Raw genomic sequence first — 15409 nt, forward strand, 5'->3', positions numbered from 1 at the left:
TGCCCTCAGAAAGGTGTAGGTTTTGATCCTGGCTTTTAACTTACTCTGAGGCCTTGTCACTTGGCTGATGGGTGGACTTTGGTGGACCTACGCCTTGCTAGTTGGTGCCTAGGGCACAGCGTCGAAGTCTTGGGCCCAGCCCTCAGTCCAGTGGGGTATAGGTGGGCAGGCCCATTTCTAGACAGTGACAGCCCAGAGGGCTCAGGGCTGGCTGGGGGAGACACAGGGGCCCATGGGAGCCCTGAGGAGGTGCCTGACCTATTCTGGGAGGTCAGGGAGGACTTTCTGGAGGAAGAGATGTATAAGTGGAGCTATGAAGGAAGCGTTGGGTGGGGAGAAGGGCATTCATTCATGGCAGAGGAATGGTGCGTACAAAGGCAGGGAGTGAAGGCAAAGGTGGCACATTTGAGGAACAGAGTGAGAGGCAGCGGGTTATAGTTGGACTGGAGGATGGAAACATTCTGAGGCCCTGACCTGCTGAGTATCTGCCCCCAGAGCTAATGTTCCTGGAAACTAGCGCTCTCACAGGGGAGAACGTGGAAGAGGCTTTCCTGAAGTGTGCCCGCACTATCCTGAACAAGATTGACTCAGGTGAGGCCCGGACTGACCGGAGTGGGAGTGGAAGGCAGGAGCTAGAGGTTTCCAAGAGGCCAGTCCTGACCTCTCCCCTCTCCACTCTCCCCTAGGTGAGCTCGACCCTGAGAGGATGGGCTCAGGCATTCAGTACGGTGATGCTTCCCTTCGCCAGCTGCGGCAGCCGCGGAGCGCTCAGGCTGTGGCCCCTCAGCCCTGTGGCTGCTGAGACCTGTGGAGCCAGGTGGGATACTGGGGACTCAGGGACTGCAGGGGTGGTCTCCCGGCAAGGGGGAATATGGAGCAGAGACAGAGACACAGAAAAGGAAGGATGACAAGAGAAACAGGGAGAAAGAAAATTGCAAAGCCACAGGAAGTCCTTTCCATCCCACAGCTAGCTCTCTGTCCTGGATCTCTGATCCTCCCATTCATAATTTATCAAATATTTATTGAGCATCTACTGTGTGCCAGGCTCTGTTCAAGTCACTAGTTGAGACAGATACAGACAAAAGTACCTGCCTTCATGGAGGAGACAGACAAACAAATACATAAGTAAATTACATAGTTGTTAGGGAGATACAAGCTTTGCGGGGCAAGATGGGGTGGGGAGATGGAAGAATGGAATTTTGAACAGGATGATGAGGCAAGGCCTTACTGATAAGGTGACATTTGAACAAAGACTCAAAGGAGGTAAGGGAGGGGGTCATATGGGGCCTGGGGGAAGAATGAACAGCCAGTGTAAAGGCCCCAAGGCAGGGTCATGCCTCGAATGGGTGAGGAAGACCAAGGAGGCTAACGTGAGTGGAGTAGAGTGTGTGTGTTGAGGGGGTGGTACAGCAGGAGATGAGGTCATGAGTGGAGGCCAGCAGATCAATTAGGGCCTTCTGGGCCACAGGGAGGACTCTGGCTTAAACACTGGGTGGGATGGGAGCCGTAGGAGGGCTCTGAGCAGAGGAAGGATGGGATCTGATTCAGGTGTTCACAGGGTCCCTCTGACTGCATGTAGTGGGGTACTGTGGGGGGGGCAGGGATGGTTGCTGGGAGACCCGAGAGGAGGCTACTGCAAAGTCAGGGTGAGAGACGATGGTGGACAGGACTACGGTGGGGGCAGAGGAAGTGTTGAGATGTCAATAAGGTCTGCATCCTGCCTATTCTCTTTGGCCAGTCTTGTCCCCTCTCGCTGTAGCCACTGGGCCTTTCTAAAGCACATCTACCCTGTCCCTCCCCTGCTTAAAACTATTCCTGGCTCCCAGGGTCCATGGGAGACAGCTGAGGCTCCTGAGCCTGATGTTTGACTCTGCAGGTCTGGCCCCTGCCACCCCCACCTGCCTCAACTTGTATCTCCCCACTTCTCAGGCCACTGCAGCCACAGTGGAGTTCTTTCTATCTCTCTGGGTCTTTGCTCAATTCCATTCCCTCTGCCAGGAACACCATTCCTTCCCTCTCTTTCCTGCTAACCTCCTCCCCCCTCTTCAGAACCCCTTGTTTGTTTCAAACTTTTTTTAAAAAAGTTATTTATTTATCTTTGGAGGGAAAGGGAAGGAGAGAAGGAGAGAAGGAGAGAAATATCAATGTATAGTTGCCTCTCGTGAGTCCCCTGCTGGGAACTGGCCTGCAACCCAGGCATATGCCCTGACTGGGAATCGAATCGCGATCGTGGGGTTTGCAGGCCCGCGCTCAACCCACTGAGCTACGCTACACCAGCCAGGGCTTGTTTCAAACTTTTTGACAGGCTTGCAAGATCCTACAGGATTTGGTCCCATCCTTACCTCTCTGGGGGGTGTGAATATCTTCCCAGTTCTCCCCTGTGTGCTTCACTTCCCTTCACAGCCATTAGCAGCTCCAGAGTGGCGGTGGGGAAAAGGGGTTATGCTGGAATACGCTTTGAAGGCAGGGCCAATGTGATTTCCTGTGAATGAATATGGAATTTGAGAGAGGGGGGTCCAGGGTGAGTTCTTTGGGCAGAGCTCCTTTTCACTTCCGTGCTTTTCCACCTGCTGTGCCTCTACTGGGGGCACCTGGCCCCCCCGCCTCCTTTCTTACCCCAACTCCCGCTCATCATCTGGTCTCTGCTAATACGACTCCTGCTGCAAGAACTTTTGTCCCAAACGGGGTCAATGCCTCTTGCTGGTGGTCTCACAACTTATTGTTTGTACGGCGTTTGTCTTCTCCGTGTGAGAAGGAAAGGAGGTGACAGATCACAGAGTCCAGAGCCAGACTGTCTGCATTTAAACTCCCACTCTGTCACTTGCAGCTAGGTGACTCTGGGCAAATCATTGAACCTCGCTGGGCCTTGGTTTCCTCAGTAACAGTCCTGCCTTCTGTGGCTGTTGAGAGAAATAAATAGTTAATTCATGTAAAGTGTTTAGAACAGGGACTGACACTGGTAAAGACTCATAAACAAGGGCTGTTTATTATTTTTCTTCTTTTTATCCATTTAAAGACTCTGGCTGTGCGGAAATGGATGAGTGTGTACTCTTCGACTCCAGGGCTTAGCACAGGATCTCTTCCAGGGTTTGCCCTCAGGGAATCAAATATAAGATGATGCTTTTTCAAACTTTGTCGACTGCCATCTGCAGGAGGAAATATGTGTTAATCTCATACAGTCACACACATATAAAACCGACACACATGTTTTCCTAGCACTAATATTCTTTTAAAAATTGAGGGGATCTTCACATAAGATAAATATAGACATTTTGAAGTGTATCATTCAGTGGCATTTAGTATTTTCACAAGATTGTACAACCACCACCTCTGTACAATTCCAGAACATTTCATTGAAAGGAAACCTCACACCCGTTAAGCAGTCATTCCTTACGTCCCCCAGTCTTTGGCACCTGCTCATCTGCTTTCTATTTCCGTGGACCAGTATTATTACATATGATGTAGTCTGATATTTTCTTTTTATTCCATTTTATTCTTTTTCTTTTTTAAAAAAAGATTTTATTTATCTTTAGAGGGGAAGGGAAGGAGAGAGGGAGAGAAATATCAATGTATGGTTGCCTCTCATGTGTCCCCTGCTGGGAACTAGCCTGCAACCCAGGCATGTGCCCTGACTGGGAATCAAACCGCGATCGTGTGGTTCACAGGCCCGCGCTCAATCCACTGAGCTACACCAGCCAGGGCCCATTTTATTCTTTTTCAATAAAACATTGGTCAAGGCCCACCAAACTGATTTCCTACCCCACTAACTCAGTGATGCACATTGGAATCACCTGGAAAGCTTTAACGGCTGCTGAAGCCTGGCCCGCACCCCAGAGATTCTGAAGTGATTTCAGAATTTCTGGAAGCTCCCAGGTAATGCTGTCTGCAGCAAAGCAAGAACTGCTAACAATGTGTCTCCTGAGTTTGAAAAATCCTGGGACCTGGACCCAGCGTAATCCAGGACTATAGAAGGGCACAGAGATACAAATGTGGGGCTATGATATTTAGACACAAGGAGGCAGACTCAAGGAGACAGCTCTCTGAGGGAAACAAACAGTCAGGGAGAAACCCTCAAGAGAGAGTGCCACAAATTACATGCAGATAAGAAATAGAAAGATAGACAGATAATGTAGAAACTCGGGGAAAAAGAAAGGTATGGTGGGACGGGCACAGATAGGAGGGCAGAAGGATACCCAGAAATGAGACAGACACACAGGCTGGACAGAGCCAGGATATTTCCAGTTCACCTTACACTTTTCTTTCAGCTCACCTGTTCTCCAGGACCAGCCCTGTCCTTCCAGCTGGGGTCCAGACCCAGGCCCTTGGAGGCTGAGCCCCTCACTTGCCCTGGCCCCACAGAAGCTGCCCGGACACTTCTCCCCCTTCCCTTGCTTGGTGGAGCCTGGCTGAGGGGCAAGACTGAGCCACAGGGGAAGGGGGAATCCATACCTGCTGCTGCTTCCTCTGTCTTGGCTACTCCCTATCCTCCTTGAACTCCTAACCATTCTCAAAGAGTTCCCAAAGCCTGAGACCAGGGCCGTTTGGCCCCAGCTCCCCTGGCCCTGCTGCCATTGTGAGTACAAGTTATTTATTACCTGGAGGCCTGTCCCCTGACCCCACCCCGATAAAGCATTGTTTATACCTGTGTCTTGGCCTCCATCATGTTGGGGTGGCCAGGATGGAGGGGAGGCAGAAGGGGTACCTGATAGAATATCAAGTGTCCTGATGTTCGGAGCCATGTTTCTGGGTAGGACATGCTGTGGAGGTACACACTGACTCCATGACTGAGGGGCCTGTTGTAGAGGGAGTCTGTCACTGTGTACACATTTTGTGACTGTGTGTGCTGCAGGCCCGCATATGGATCATGGATGACCCTGTGTTTGTGCCATGATTAATGGTATCTGTAGGCATGTGTGTTGCGTGTTGCTTATGTATATACACTGTTGTTTGTGATGACTGTGTCGTCAGTGATTGTGTTCATGAGGCTGGTGTTGCTTGGGACAACAAACAACATGAATAAGAATTCAGGTCTGTGGGTAATACCTACGCAGGTCTAATGCCTGAACGTCCCAGGCAGTGTCTGACTTGTGTGTGTGAGTGTGCATGTATGCCTCTGAGGTCTCTGTGTTTGGATGTGAATTTGGCTCCTTTCATACACCTGTGGGTGACCATGAACCCTTTCTGTGTGTGTCCCTCAGCACTGTGTGGGCCCTTGTGCAACCTGGACTCTTGTGCATACTGGAGTCCGGCACATTATCTTTGCGTTATCTTTGCACACACACCAAATGCTCTGGTGAGGACAGGCGAAGTCCCCTCTGGACACTCCCAACTGCTCAGTCATCCCCGAGTCAGCTTTAACCCACACCCAAGAGGCCCGAGTCTGCTTAGCCTAGGTGAGGTTCAGGAGGCGGGGCATTTAAATTACCTCATCAGTACAGTCTTTCCAGTTCCAGTAGCCAAAAATGTTCTTAAAAGACCCGAGGCTGTCCTGTGTCTTTTACCTTCTGTGCAATAGCTTTCCTAGGTTGCTTTATTCTTACTCCCCCAATTGTCTCAAGGGGCAAGGGCCGAGTGGCTTATGATACATCCGTACATCCCTTCCAGCGCACTCTCCCTCCTCCCAAGGACGTTTCTCACGTTTTCCCTCCGTTATATAAAGGCTTTGTGTACATTATCATTGACGTGTTAATTTACATACCTTTCCCAACTACCTGTGCCGACATTTCTCAATATCTCATCTCTATTCTTGAATGGTGAGAAGGCGGAGCTTTCCATGTAAATTACATCAATAATATGCATAACGCCCCGGCCCGGCTACTCATTCCTCAGCATTCTCGCTGTGAGGGGATGGGGTTGTTTATGTAAACAACCTTATTTGCATATCCCTCCCATGTCGTTTTAATAACATTAGCAACAACTCCCTTTCCCTGATTCAGCCCTTTCTTACTGTGTTCCTCCCCTCGCGAGCAAAAAGGGCAGAGCATAGAATGCAAATGAGCCTTGAGTCCCCTGGCCCATCTCCCCTTTTTCAATTGGGGCTGTTCTGAACGTCCTCGCTCCGCCCTGCTCGGCTGACGCCTGCGCACTGTGTCCTCAGCTCGGGCGCGGTCACGTACCCACCGGGAGAGGCGGGGGCGGAGCGTCGCGGATGGTGGGGGCGGGGTATGGCGCGCTGTGCGGCGCAGGGCGGCTGGCACAAACGGAGGCGCCGGGGTCGGAGGAAAAAGCTCGGTGAGGAGACCTCGGGAAGGGAAGGGAGCCGGATTGAGAGGGTGTTCAAGTTGGGACACCAGCGCGTGCCGGCCGGGGTGTGGGGACGCGCGCCGGGCCGGCAGTTATGGAGCTTGGCGACCCTAGGGAGGGGGGAATGGGGGTGGGGCGTGGGGGAGGAATCGCGCGACGGGTACATCAAGTGTCGGCTTTGGCAAGGGTTGAGGTGGCAGCGGGGAGCGCAGGCCTGGCGGAGGGGGAGGGGAGGGCCAGGGGTCTTAGCTGCCCCTAGGTCTTGCCTCCATCGCCCTCTGCGCCCCGATGGGGCTTAAGTGCTGGTGCCAAAGGGAGTTGGGAGGGGGTGCTTTTTTCCCTAGTCCTGTCTCCGAGTGCTTGAACCCATCTCCGCCTTTTCTGTCTCTGTGCACCCTCCTCCCGCGACTCCCTTCCGTACGTCTGTGTCTCAGGACCTTCCTTCCGTCTGGGTGTGTGTCAACCCCCAACAGGCTTCCTCCCGTTGGGGTAGAGTCGACCCCGCCACCCCGGTCTGTCCGGCCGGCTCAGGCCCTCCCTCCCAGCTTTTCTGTGGTTTGTTTTTCTGTCTCTGTCCCCACCCCACCTCCACAACCCCTCCTGTTCTCTTTGTCTCTGAACTCCCCAGTTTCCTCTGCACCCCCAGCTCCCCTCTGCTTCTCTGGAGCCCCCCAGGAAAATCACCCCTATTCATCTCTGCTCCCTACTCCTTCACCGTTCCTTTTCTACTTCAGGCCCCTCCCTCTTTTCTGTTTGTCTGTCTCAGTGTGAGGATGATCTCTCCTCCAGCCCCCACCGTAGTCCTCTGTCTTGGGTCATCTCAGCCTTACTCCTCCAGCTGTTCCTCTCACTGACTCTTGTCTGTCAGTGACCCCCACCCCCAGAATTCCCAGGGTATTCTCTCCCCAAGTTGGCTCAGGTTTGGGGGTCTCAGAAGCCAAGTTTGTCTGCTTTTTACTGCCCCTCCACCCCTTACCCTTCCGACCAGCCAGCCTGCCTGCCTGCCTCTAGCTCCTCGAATATCCCTTTTTTCTCTCTCCCTCCAGGCACCCTGACAGATCCTTTCCCAAACCCCTAGGGACAGCAGAGGACTTGGGGACCAGCGAGCACCCCCAGGGCACAAGAAGAGCCTCTGCCACCTGCCCTGCCTCACCCTGCCCCACACCCGGCCCGGCCGCCCTGGCCTCCGGCTGCATCAAGTGGAGGAGGAGGAGGCAGTGCAGGAGGGTGGCACCATGGGCCTGGGCCGTGCCCTCCATGCCCGGGGGATGAAGACGCTGCTGCCATGGACAGCCCGTGCGAGCCACAGCCCCTGAGCCAGGCTCTCCCTCAGTTGCCAAGTTCTGTGTCAGAGCCCTTGGAGCTTGGCCGGTCCAGGATGGGGGTAGAGAGGTACCTGCCGTGTCCCCTGCTACCCTCCTACCACCGTCCAGGAGCACCTGCTGAGGCCTCGGCGGGGAGTGGGATCCCCAGAGCCACAGCCACTTCCACCACAACCAGCCCCTTGCCAGAAGGCTTCGGTGGGCAGGATGGTGGCGAGCTGCGGCCACTGCAGAGTGAGGGTGCTGCGGCACTGGTCACCAAGGGGTGCCAGCGACTGGCAGCTCAGGGTGCCCGGCCTGAGGCCCCCAAGCGGAAATGGGCAGAGGATGGTGGGGATGCACCTGCACCCAGCAAGCGTCCCTGGGCCAGGCAAGAGAACCAGGAAGCAGAGGAAGAGGGGGAGGGCAGCATAGGCTGCAGCAATGGCCGTGGTGAGGCCAGTGTTGGCCTGAGGGAGGAGGAGCTGCCTGCTGCACCTGAGCGCCTGGCCCTGGACTATATTGTGCCCTGCATGCGGTACTATGGCATCTGTGTCAAGGACAGCTTCTTGGGGGCGGCACTGGGTAGCCGTGTGTTGGCTGAGGTAGAGGCCCTGAAGCGAGGCGGGCGCCTGCGTGATGGGCAGCTAGTGAGCCAGCGGGCTATCCCGCCACGCAGCATCCGTGGGGACCAGATTGCCTGGGTGGAAGGCCATGAGCCAGGCTGCCGAAGCATCGGGGCCCTCATGGCCCATGTGGACACTGTGATCCGGCACTGCGCCGGGCGGCTGGGCGGCTACGTCATCAACGGGCGCACCAAGGTAAGGCTGCCCAGCATGCATTTGTCGGGTGCCTTGTGGTCTGAGCTCCAGTGGGTTTGGAGACGCCTCAGAGGTCACAGAAGGGTTTAGGCAGCTCCGGTGGAGGAAATGTTGGAATTCGCTTTGGGCTGTTACTCCCTGTGGAGACTCTCAGGGTCTGTGTGCTTTGTTTCTGTGGGCTATAGGTTGTGCACCCGTATATCAGGGGTTTGGCCTGTAGCCACAGTGCTCCTTGATCTCCAGGGATCCTCTTGAAGAACCTGAGGAGAGGTGCTGACGTTCATACCTGTGTGTGGGTTGTGTTGGGGTTCGCAGCCTCCTGATGTCTTTTTACGGGCCCCAGACCAAGAATGGTCCATGTAGATAGGCACATGTTTCTGCTTCTGTGTGTCTGTGAACGTCAGTCTGTCCCTGCCTTCATCCTCCCTGTTGCCCCATCCTTTCATCCATTCTTATCAGCTGGCCTGTCTAGTTCGTCCTGTCCTCCGTCTGTTTCTGGTCTGTCCGTTGTCTCCCAGGCAGAACGATGAGGTGGAGGGGGAGGGTGGCAGTAGTGAGGCCAGTGCCAGGCTGAGGGGGGAGGCGCTGCCCGCTGCTCCTGGTGCTGGGCTGCGTTGTGCTCTGTGTGCCATACTATGGCATCCGCGTCAAGGGCGGCTTCCTGGGGTGGCACTGGGTGGCTATCTGCTGACTGGGGTGGAGGTCATGTCCCTGTCTTTCGAATTCCTCCCTGTCCTAGTCCCTGTTGTCCATCCTTTCTGTCTGACTGTGGTCTGTTCCTTGAACCCCTTTGTGTCTCATCTTGGTCCCCTTTTTTTTAAAGTAGTGGTTACTAATCTTTTTTAAGGCCCTGGGCTTTTCTGAAAATCTGCCATTTTACATTATTCTCTTAAGAAAAATGCTGATTTGATTAGAGTTTGTGGCAGTTTGTCAGAGTTTCCTGGACCTCCAGCTGCTCTGCTTGTTCAAGAACCTGGGCCAGGAGCTCCACACAGGACAGCGGTCCATAGGGCCTTTCCAGCCTGCTGACACAATAGTGCTCTTCCCCGAGGGGTGTGAGGGCCCCAGCCTTGAGTCCAAGGCTTGGTGTCATTTGGGAGAAGCTCTGTAGTGAGCGCCCACTGCACAACACCACTGATGCGGGGCTGATGGCACTGGCTGTGTTCTGCCCTTCAGGCATGAGGTTGTGCTCCTGATGTCCCCTGCCTGCTTTTTCAGATCGCATCTCGGGTTCTGCCTCTTTGCAGCGTCCCTTGTAGGCTGGAGCTGGCTTGGGGACCAGGGCTCCCCTGGGGCCGGGACCAGTGTCCTCCCCACCCCAGCTGGAACTTGTCCTACTTCCCTCTCCCTCCTGTTACTTGATAGCTGGAGAGCCAAAGGGGGCCCCTCCCTAGGCTGGCCTTCGAGGGCAGGAGAGATTAGCGGGAGTTTCCCTGGTCACAGGGTGCTCAGCAGCTTCACCCCAGGGTTCCCTGTCCTTGCAGGAGGTAGACCACAAAGGCTGAAGGGCCCAGGGCAGGACATTTCTCTGAGCCTTTGCTCATCCACAGGGTAGGAAAATCAGGCTAAGTCCCCAGCTGGTCTGTAGCATTTTGGAGGGAAGGGGAGGGTTGAAGGAGCAGATCGTGTTCTCCTTGATGCCTTGGATGTGGTTGAGGATAGAGCCCTGGCTAGGATTTGAGGGGGGACTTTTTTAGCCCTAGGTGACCTCTGTTGCCCTGGAAGGTAAGCCAGCCTGGACTGAGAAGGGTGGGGAGGAGCCACCCAATCACTGGAGTTCCTCTTGGACCCTCCCCTGCCCCAGTGAGACAGCAACTCCATGCTTCCCTGCCTTCGAAGGGCTGCATCTGGACTGTCTCCCCAGGCTCTGCAGCAAGATGGTGTAGGGTGCTGGGGTGGGTGGCCATAGCGTTGCTGGGTACACTGGTCGCCTGTATGACTAGGGCCAGCAACAGCCTGCTCTTGATGGTTCTGAGTAGAGGTCCTTTTCTTCCCTGGTCCTTCTACTCAGGTGGCCTATAGGTGGGAGAGGGTTGACCTTCATTCACATTAGGGACCTCTGAGAGGGCCTGACGGGCTTGGTTTGCCCCTTTAAGAGCAGCTTGGGGATGGGGCCTGCTGTCATTGGCTCAGTCTCTAGCTTCAGGGGTGTGTGTGTGTGGGGGGGGGGGCTTTGGGCACACTGTCACCAATAGCCTTTAACTCTTCAGTTTGCTGGCTCTGATCCCAGCTGTCCCTTCCCTGAGGTGGAAGGGTGAGGAACAAGTTTCCATGTTTCCATGTCACTTTGCTTGTTGTGCCTTTCCCTTGTGGGGGAGGAAGTAGATGCTTCTCTGGGGCCAGAGTACGCTTCCACCCTCCACTCCCTATGGTGTGTGTATGTGGGGGCAGGGTGTGGCCTTAAAGGGGCTGCTTCTGTGCCCAGCCTTTGTGTACAAGCCCTATTCCATGCCAGACTCCAGAGGGTACCCCTGCTGCACGGTGGGTGACCCTGAATGACGGTGCCCAGGGCAGAATGCATTGGAGGCCCAGAGGAGTGCTTTTAGTCAGCAGCTACCTCCTGGGCACTAGGGAGCTAGGCCTGGCCCCAGGGGCTTCCATGGGACTACTTGTTGGGCCAGTACTAGGTAAACAAGCACCTGTGTTGATTTCACACTGAAGGGTGGGGAGGAAAGGCAGCCCAGGTACCTTCAGCTAGAGCGCTCAAGGTGCCCCTTGACCTGAGACGGGAATAACAAAGGATGGGGGAAGAATGTTCCAGTCCTGCGCAAAGGCCTTGGGATTGAGCTTGGCCTGATCAGAGAACAGCCATGAAGCCCCAGAGGCTGGAGCAGAGTGATGGGGCCAGGAGAGGTGGTTGGTGACCATGGAGACTGTGGTTAGGACTTTGTATTTTGTGTGTTTCCGTGATGCATTGGGTGCTGGAAGGGATTTGAGCAATGAAGAGCTGAAGAAAAGGCCTCTGACTGCTGTGTGTGGGGGTGGGCTGTTGGGGAAGAGGTCACAGCACGGAGTCCTCTCCCCACCCTCCTCATGCCAAACCAGCAGGGTCTCTGCTTGCACTCTAACGGGGAGGCCTTGCCCATCCCTAATCAGTGACTCACTGATTCCAGGCTACTCGGGCCGCAGCGTGTTCTTTCTTCCTGGTGAGGTGCTTGCTCAGAGCGCTGACCCATGTGCAGGGAATGAACAGTGCAAAGAAGGGGCTCCTTCCAAGCCTGGGGGTGTGGGGGCTGCTCACTACCTGTGCTCCTGTGCCGCAGGGACAGGAGTGCTCTTTACTCCTGGGTGGCCTCGCCCCGGGGCAGCTCTCCTGGCCTCTGTCCTGGGGCAGGTGCTGCGGTGGGTCAGGTGCACATGTGTAGGGCAGAGTGGTTTATGTCCATGCCACAGTGAGCCTTGGGAATGACGTGTGGGGGTTGAGTCCACCTGGCCTGCCTTGGGGTGCTTAGCGAGCTGTTTGGCAAGAGACACTGATCTTTCTGATCAGTAATGTTTATCTCACGGTTATCTTGCCGGACTGTGCCCCACAGTTGTAGCTGAGTGTTAGTGGGGAGCAGTGGCCTGGCCTCCGTCTGGTTCTAGGTGTCAGGACAGATGGTCTCCAGCTGGATAGGAGCTGGAGGGTTCTCACGTCAGTGTTTCCTTACGTGCCTCATCCAGTGGCTTTGGGTAGGACTGGGACTCTCTGTTTCGGCCTGTGATTCGGGTTTCTGTCGTGTGGTGGGCACCATGCTGGGTGCCTTCCAGTTTATATCTTGTTTAGTTCCCACAACAACCTGAGAAGTAGCTGTCAGCTCCATGTCCTGGGTGAGGAACCTGAGACAGGAAGTTAAGTCATTTTCCCTCCTTCCCGGAACATTACAGCTTGTGTGGCTACTCTGAAATGAATCTGGGTGTTAGGTCTATAGGGACACCTGGGCCCTTTTCCTCACACCATATCCACCTTTTTATCAGGTTCTTGATGAGAAGAAGGCCCCTGAGTGGCTAGGCCCAGGCGTTGGTGTGGGCGGGGCTGGCCAGGGCAGTGGCAGCCATCAGGGAGAGGAGGGGAGAACCTTGTGGCTAGACCTGTGCACACAGAAGCCAAGACCTTGAATGAGTCCTCTTAGATCGGTGGTGTCAGGAGCAACACATCCAAAGTTAGGTTCTCAGAGGGGTTAATGCCTCTGCTGTAAACAGAGCAAATTTTATTGGCCCCATTTTATAGATTAGATAGTTGAGGACTCTTCAGGTGATAGGGACTGTTGAGGGCTACCCAGCAAGCTGTCCTTGGAGTTGAGATTAGATCTCAGGTTCTAGTTACACTGTAGGTTTTGGAACTTGTTCAGATGTGCAGGAGACATAATTTACTTAGCAGGGACTCTTTGTAGTAAGGGGCAGCAGTTCTCAACATTGCTGTGCATTAGAATTACCTTGGGAACCTTTAAAAATTGCAGGCTCCTGGAATTCCTGGCCAGTGGGTTCAGTTCCTGGTCAGACCACATGCAGATTAGGTTGCAGATTTGGTCCCTGGTAGGGGCGCATACAAGAGGCAACCATTTTTTCCCTCTCTCTAAAATCAGTAAGCATGTTCTCAGGTGAAGATTATAAAAATACAAATAAATTCCAGGCTCCCGCCCTGGCTGAGTTGCTTGGTTGGAGCATTGGCCCGTACAGCAAAAGGTTTGATCTCCGGTCAGGGTGCATACCTACGTAGACGGTTCGATCCTCAGTCTGGCCACTTACAGGAGGCAACCACCTGCTGTTTCTCTCTCACATTGATGTTTCTTTCTCCCTTCCTCTCTCTGCAAAGTCAATAAACATATCCTCGGGTGACGATTAAAAAAAATCCAGGTTCCATCTTAGACCAAGTACATGAGAACCTCTAAGGTGAGCCTAAGTGTCAGCGTACCAGGTGGTTCCACTCTGCAGCCAAGGGGAGGAACCTCTGATGTAGGACTATGAGGCCACGCCACTGCACACCAAGCAGCCTGTACAGTGGCTTTATTCTGCTGAAATGTCTGAAGTGGGGTCAGATGTTTTTAAAAAATGAAACCCACAGTTCCTTTCTGGGCCCCTTCCCTGAGGGCCAGCATCTGTGGGGGGTGTGGGGAGGGAGGGGCTGTTGAGGCCCTGGAGTTGAGATTTCCAGTGGATGGAGGCTTGGCTAAAAAGGGTGAACGTTTGGGGGTTGGAGCCCAGGACCCCTGAGGAGTCAGAGATGAGGGGTAGGGAGGATAAGAAAGAGGAGGTAATGGCTGCTTCCCCAGATGTCTCTACCTAGCTCCAGTAAACCACTTCCATCTGTCTCTGCCAGGCCATGGTGGCGTGTTACCCAGGCAACGGGCTGGGGTACGTGAGGCACGTTGACAATCCCCACGGTGATGGGCGCTGCATCACGTGTATCTATTACCTGAATCAGAACTGGGACATCAAGGTAGGGTGTGGGGGTGAGGATGGAGACGGGGTGTTGTGCATCCACTTCGCTTTCCACTGCCAGCTCAGCTTCCAGCCTTCTCTGGTCCTTCTCAGCCCGCAGTGGGGTGGGGGAATCTGTCCCGGCTCTTGGCTGGGAATGGAGCAGTCTGCCCACCCCCAGGCCTGATGAACGCCCCCTTCCATTTCCTGTCTTACTTTGTAGCTTCCTGCCCATCTCCATGGGGATGCAAACTCTGGGCCCTCACTCATTTTTAAGAGGCTGTGTGGTGGGAGAGGGGTCTGTATTGTTGCTGTGCTTTTGGTGGGCTCCTGGGGGGCGGGCCGGGCCAGCTCCCACCTCATCCTCCGGTCTGCCCCAGGTGCATGGCGGCCTGCTGCAGATCTTCCCCGAGGGCCGGCCCGTGGTAGCCAACATCGAGCCGCTCTTTGACCGGCTGCTCATTTTCTGGTCTGACCGGCGGAACCCTCATGAGGTGAAACCAGCCTATGCTACCAGGTATGACCCATGCTTCTGGGCCATGCCCAGGTGCTACCCCCGAATGACTACAGTGTGATCAAGTACTGAGAGGGGGCCTAGGTGGGGACAGAGTCAGGCTCGGAGGGTGGACTCTGATGTCCCTGTGGGTGCAGTGGCTGGAATTGAAGTGCTCTCTCACTGCCCTCGGCTCTGCTCTGGTCCCCAGGTACGCCATCACGGTCTGGTATTTTGATGCCAAGGAGCGAGCAGCAGCCAAAGACAAGTATCAGCTAGGTACCTGCTTCCCAAACGGTGTCCCCTGCCTCAAGTCCTTCCTATTCCATGACCGCACCAGGCCTTGAGCCACCTCATCTACCTTGTCAGTCTTTTACTAAATTCTGCCACCTTTTTTCTCACCTCTGACCACCTTCCCTGGGCAGCCACTCTCCTAGAACCCCAGCTTTTCTGTGGCCTCTTGGTCCCTTCCTGGATGACTCACTATCTCCTGTGCCTCTCCCTCCCACCAGCATCAGGACAGAAAGGTGTTCAAGTACCTGTATCTCAGCCAGCTACGCCCACCTAGTGGCCATCGCAGAGCTGCATGGACAGAAAGCCTGCCCTGACTTCAGGAGAGCCCTGGGCCGGTGCTGCCCGGCCAGCAGCCCGCCAGTCTCGGTGTCTGCTCCTTCCCTGCCACCGCTGCTGCTTCCGACTTTGCCTCTGTCCCGCCTGGTGTGGAGGGTTTCCTCAGTCGCTGAGGGCTGAGGGGAAGAGACCTGTGCTGCCCTGTTCTCGGGGCGGGGGCTACCGTTACTAGAGCCGGGGGTCTGTGTCCTGCCCTGTCTGGCCATGCTCCTCTCAGGTGTGGAGAGCTGGAAGGGGGCGTTGCCATCTCCCACCAGCATGCAGGATTTGGGGTTGAAGTGAGTCATGGCCTCTTGCTGGCAAAGGTTTGTGGGGGTTAGTATCCCCATGCCCCCCCACTTTTCCAGCCTGGAATGTGAAGTGACTCCCAACCCTTTGGCCATGGCACCCTTCTGACTAGGCTGCCGCTGCTTGGGCAGGATAATAGGTGCTGGGAGGAGCATGGGTGTGACAGTCCTGTCAGCCAAGAAATAAATGTTTACCTCAGAGCTGCACACATCTGACACCCCGCCCCCCCTGTT

At 54.9% G+C, this 15409-nt stretch overlaps 2 protein-coding genes across 3 annotated transcripts in view; both read left to right on the plus strand.

The window, feature by feature from the left end:
• Nucleotides 1–4647, plus strand: part of RAB4B (RAB4B, member RAS oncogene family) — a 33729-nt gene extending 29082 nt beyond the window's left edge. For both annotated transcript variants that reach the window (XM_037041988.1, XM_037041989.1), the window contains 3 exons: nucleotides 496–591; nucleotides 687–817; nucleotides 4266–4647. In XM_037041988.1, the coding sequence (XP_036897883.1) occupies nucleotides 496–591; nucleotides 687–802 (212 nt within the window). In that variant the 3' untranslated portion in view covers nucleotides 803–817; nucleotides 4266–4647. The remainder of the gene's footprint in view (nucleotides 1–495; nucleotides 592–686; nucleotides 818–4265) is intronic.
• Nucleotides 4648–6143: 1496 nt separating this feature from the next.
• On the plus strand, nucleotides 6144–15382 carry EGLN2 (egl-9 family hypoxia inducible factor 2). Its single transcript, XM_037041994.1, has 6 exons — nucleotides 6144–6231; nucleotides 7290–8365; nucleotides 13665–13784; nucleotides 14146–14282; nucleotides 14470–14537; nucleotides 14771–15382. The coding sequence occupies exons 2-6, from the start codon at nucleotides 7529–7531 to the stop codon at nucleotides 14824–14826; spliced, it is 1218 nt and encodes a 405-aa protein (XP_036897889.1). The 5' UTR covers nucleotides 6144–6231; nucleotides 7290–7528; the 3' UTR covers nucleotides 14827–15382.
• Nucleotides 15383–15409: the final 27 nt, after the last annotated feature.

The sequence above is a fragment of the Sturnira hondurensis genome, unplaced genomic scaffold (genome assembly GCF_014824575.4).
Source record: "Sturnira hondurensis isolate 20B ecotype Veracruz unplaced genomic scaffold, ASM1482457v3 Scaffold0003606, whole genome shotgun sequence".
NCBI classification, from domain to species: domain Eukaryota; kingdom Metazoa; phylum Chordata; class Mammalia; order Chiroptera; family Phyllostomidae; genus Sturnira; species Sturnira hondurensis.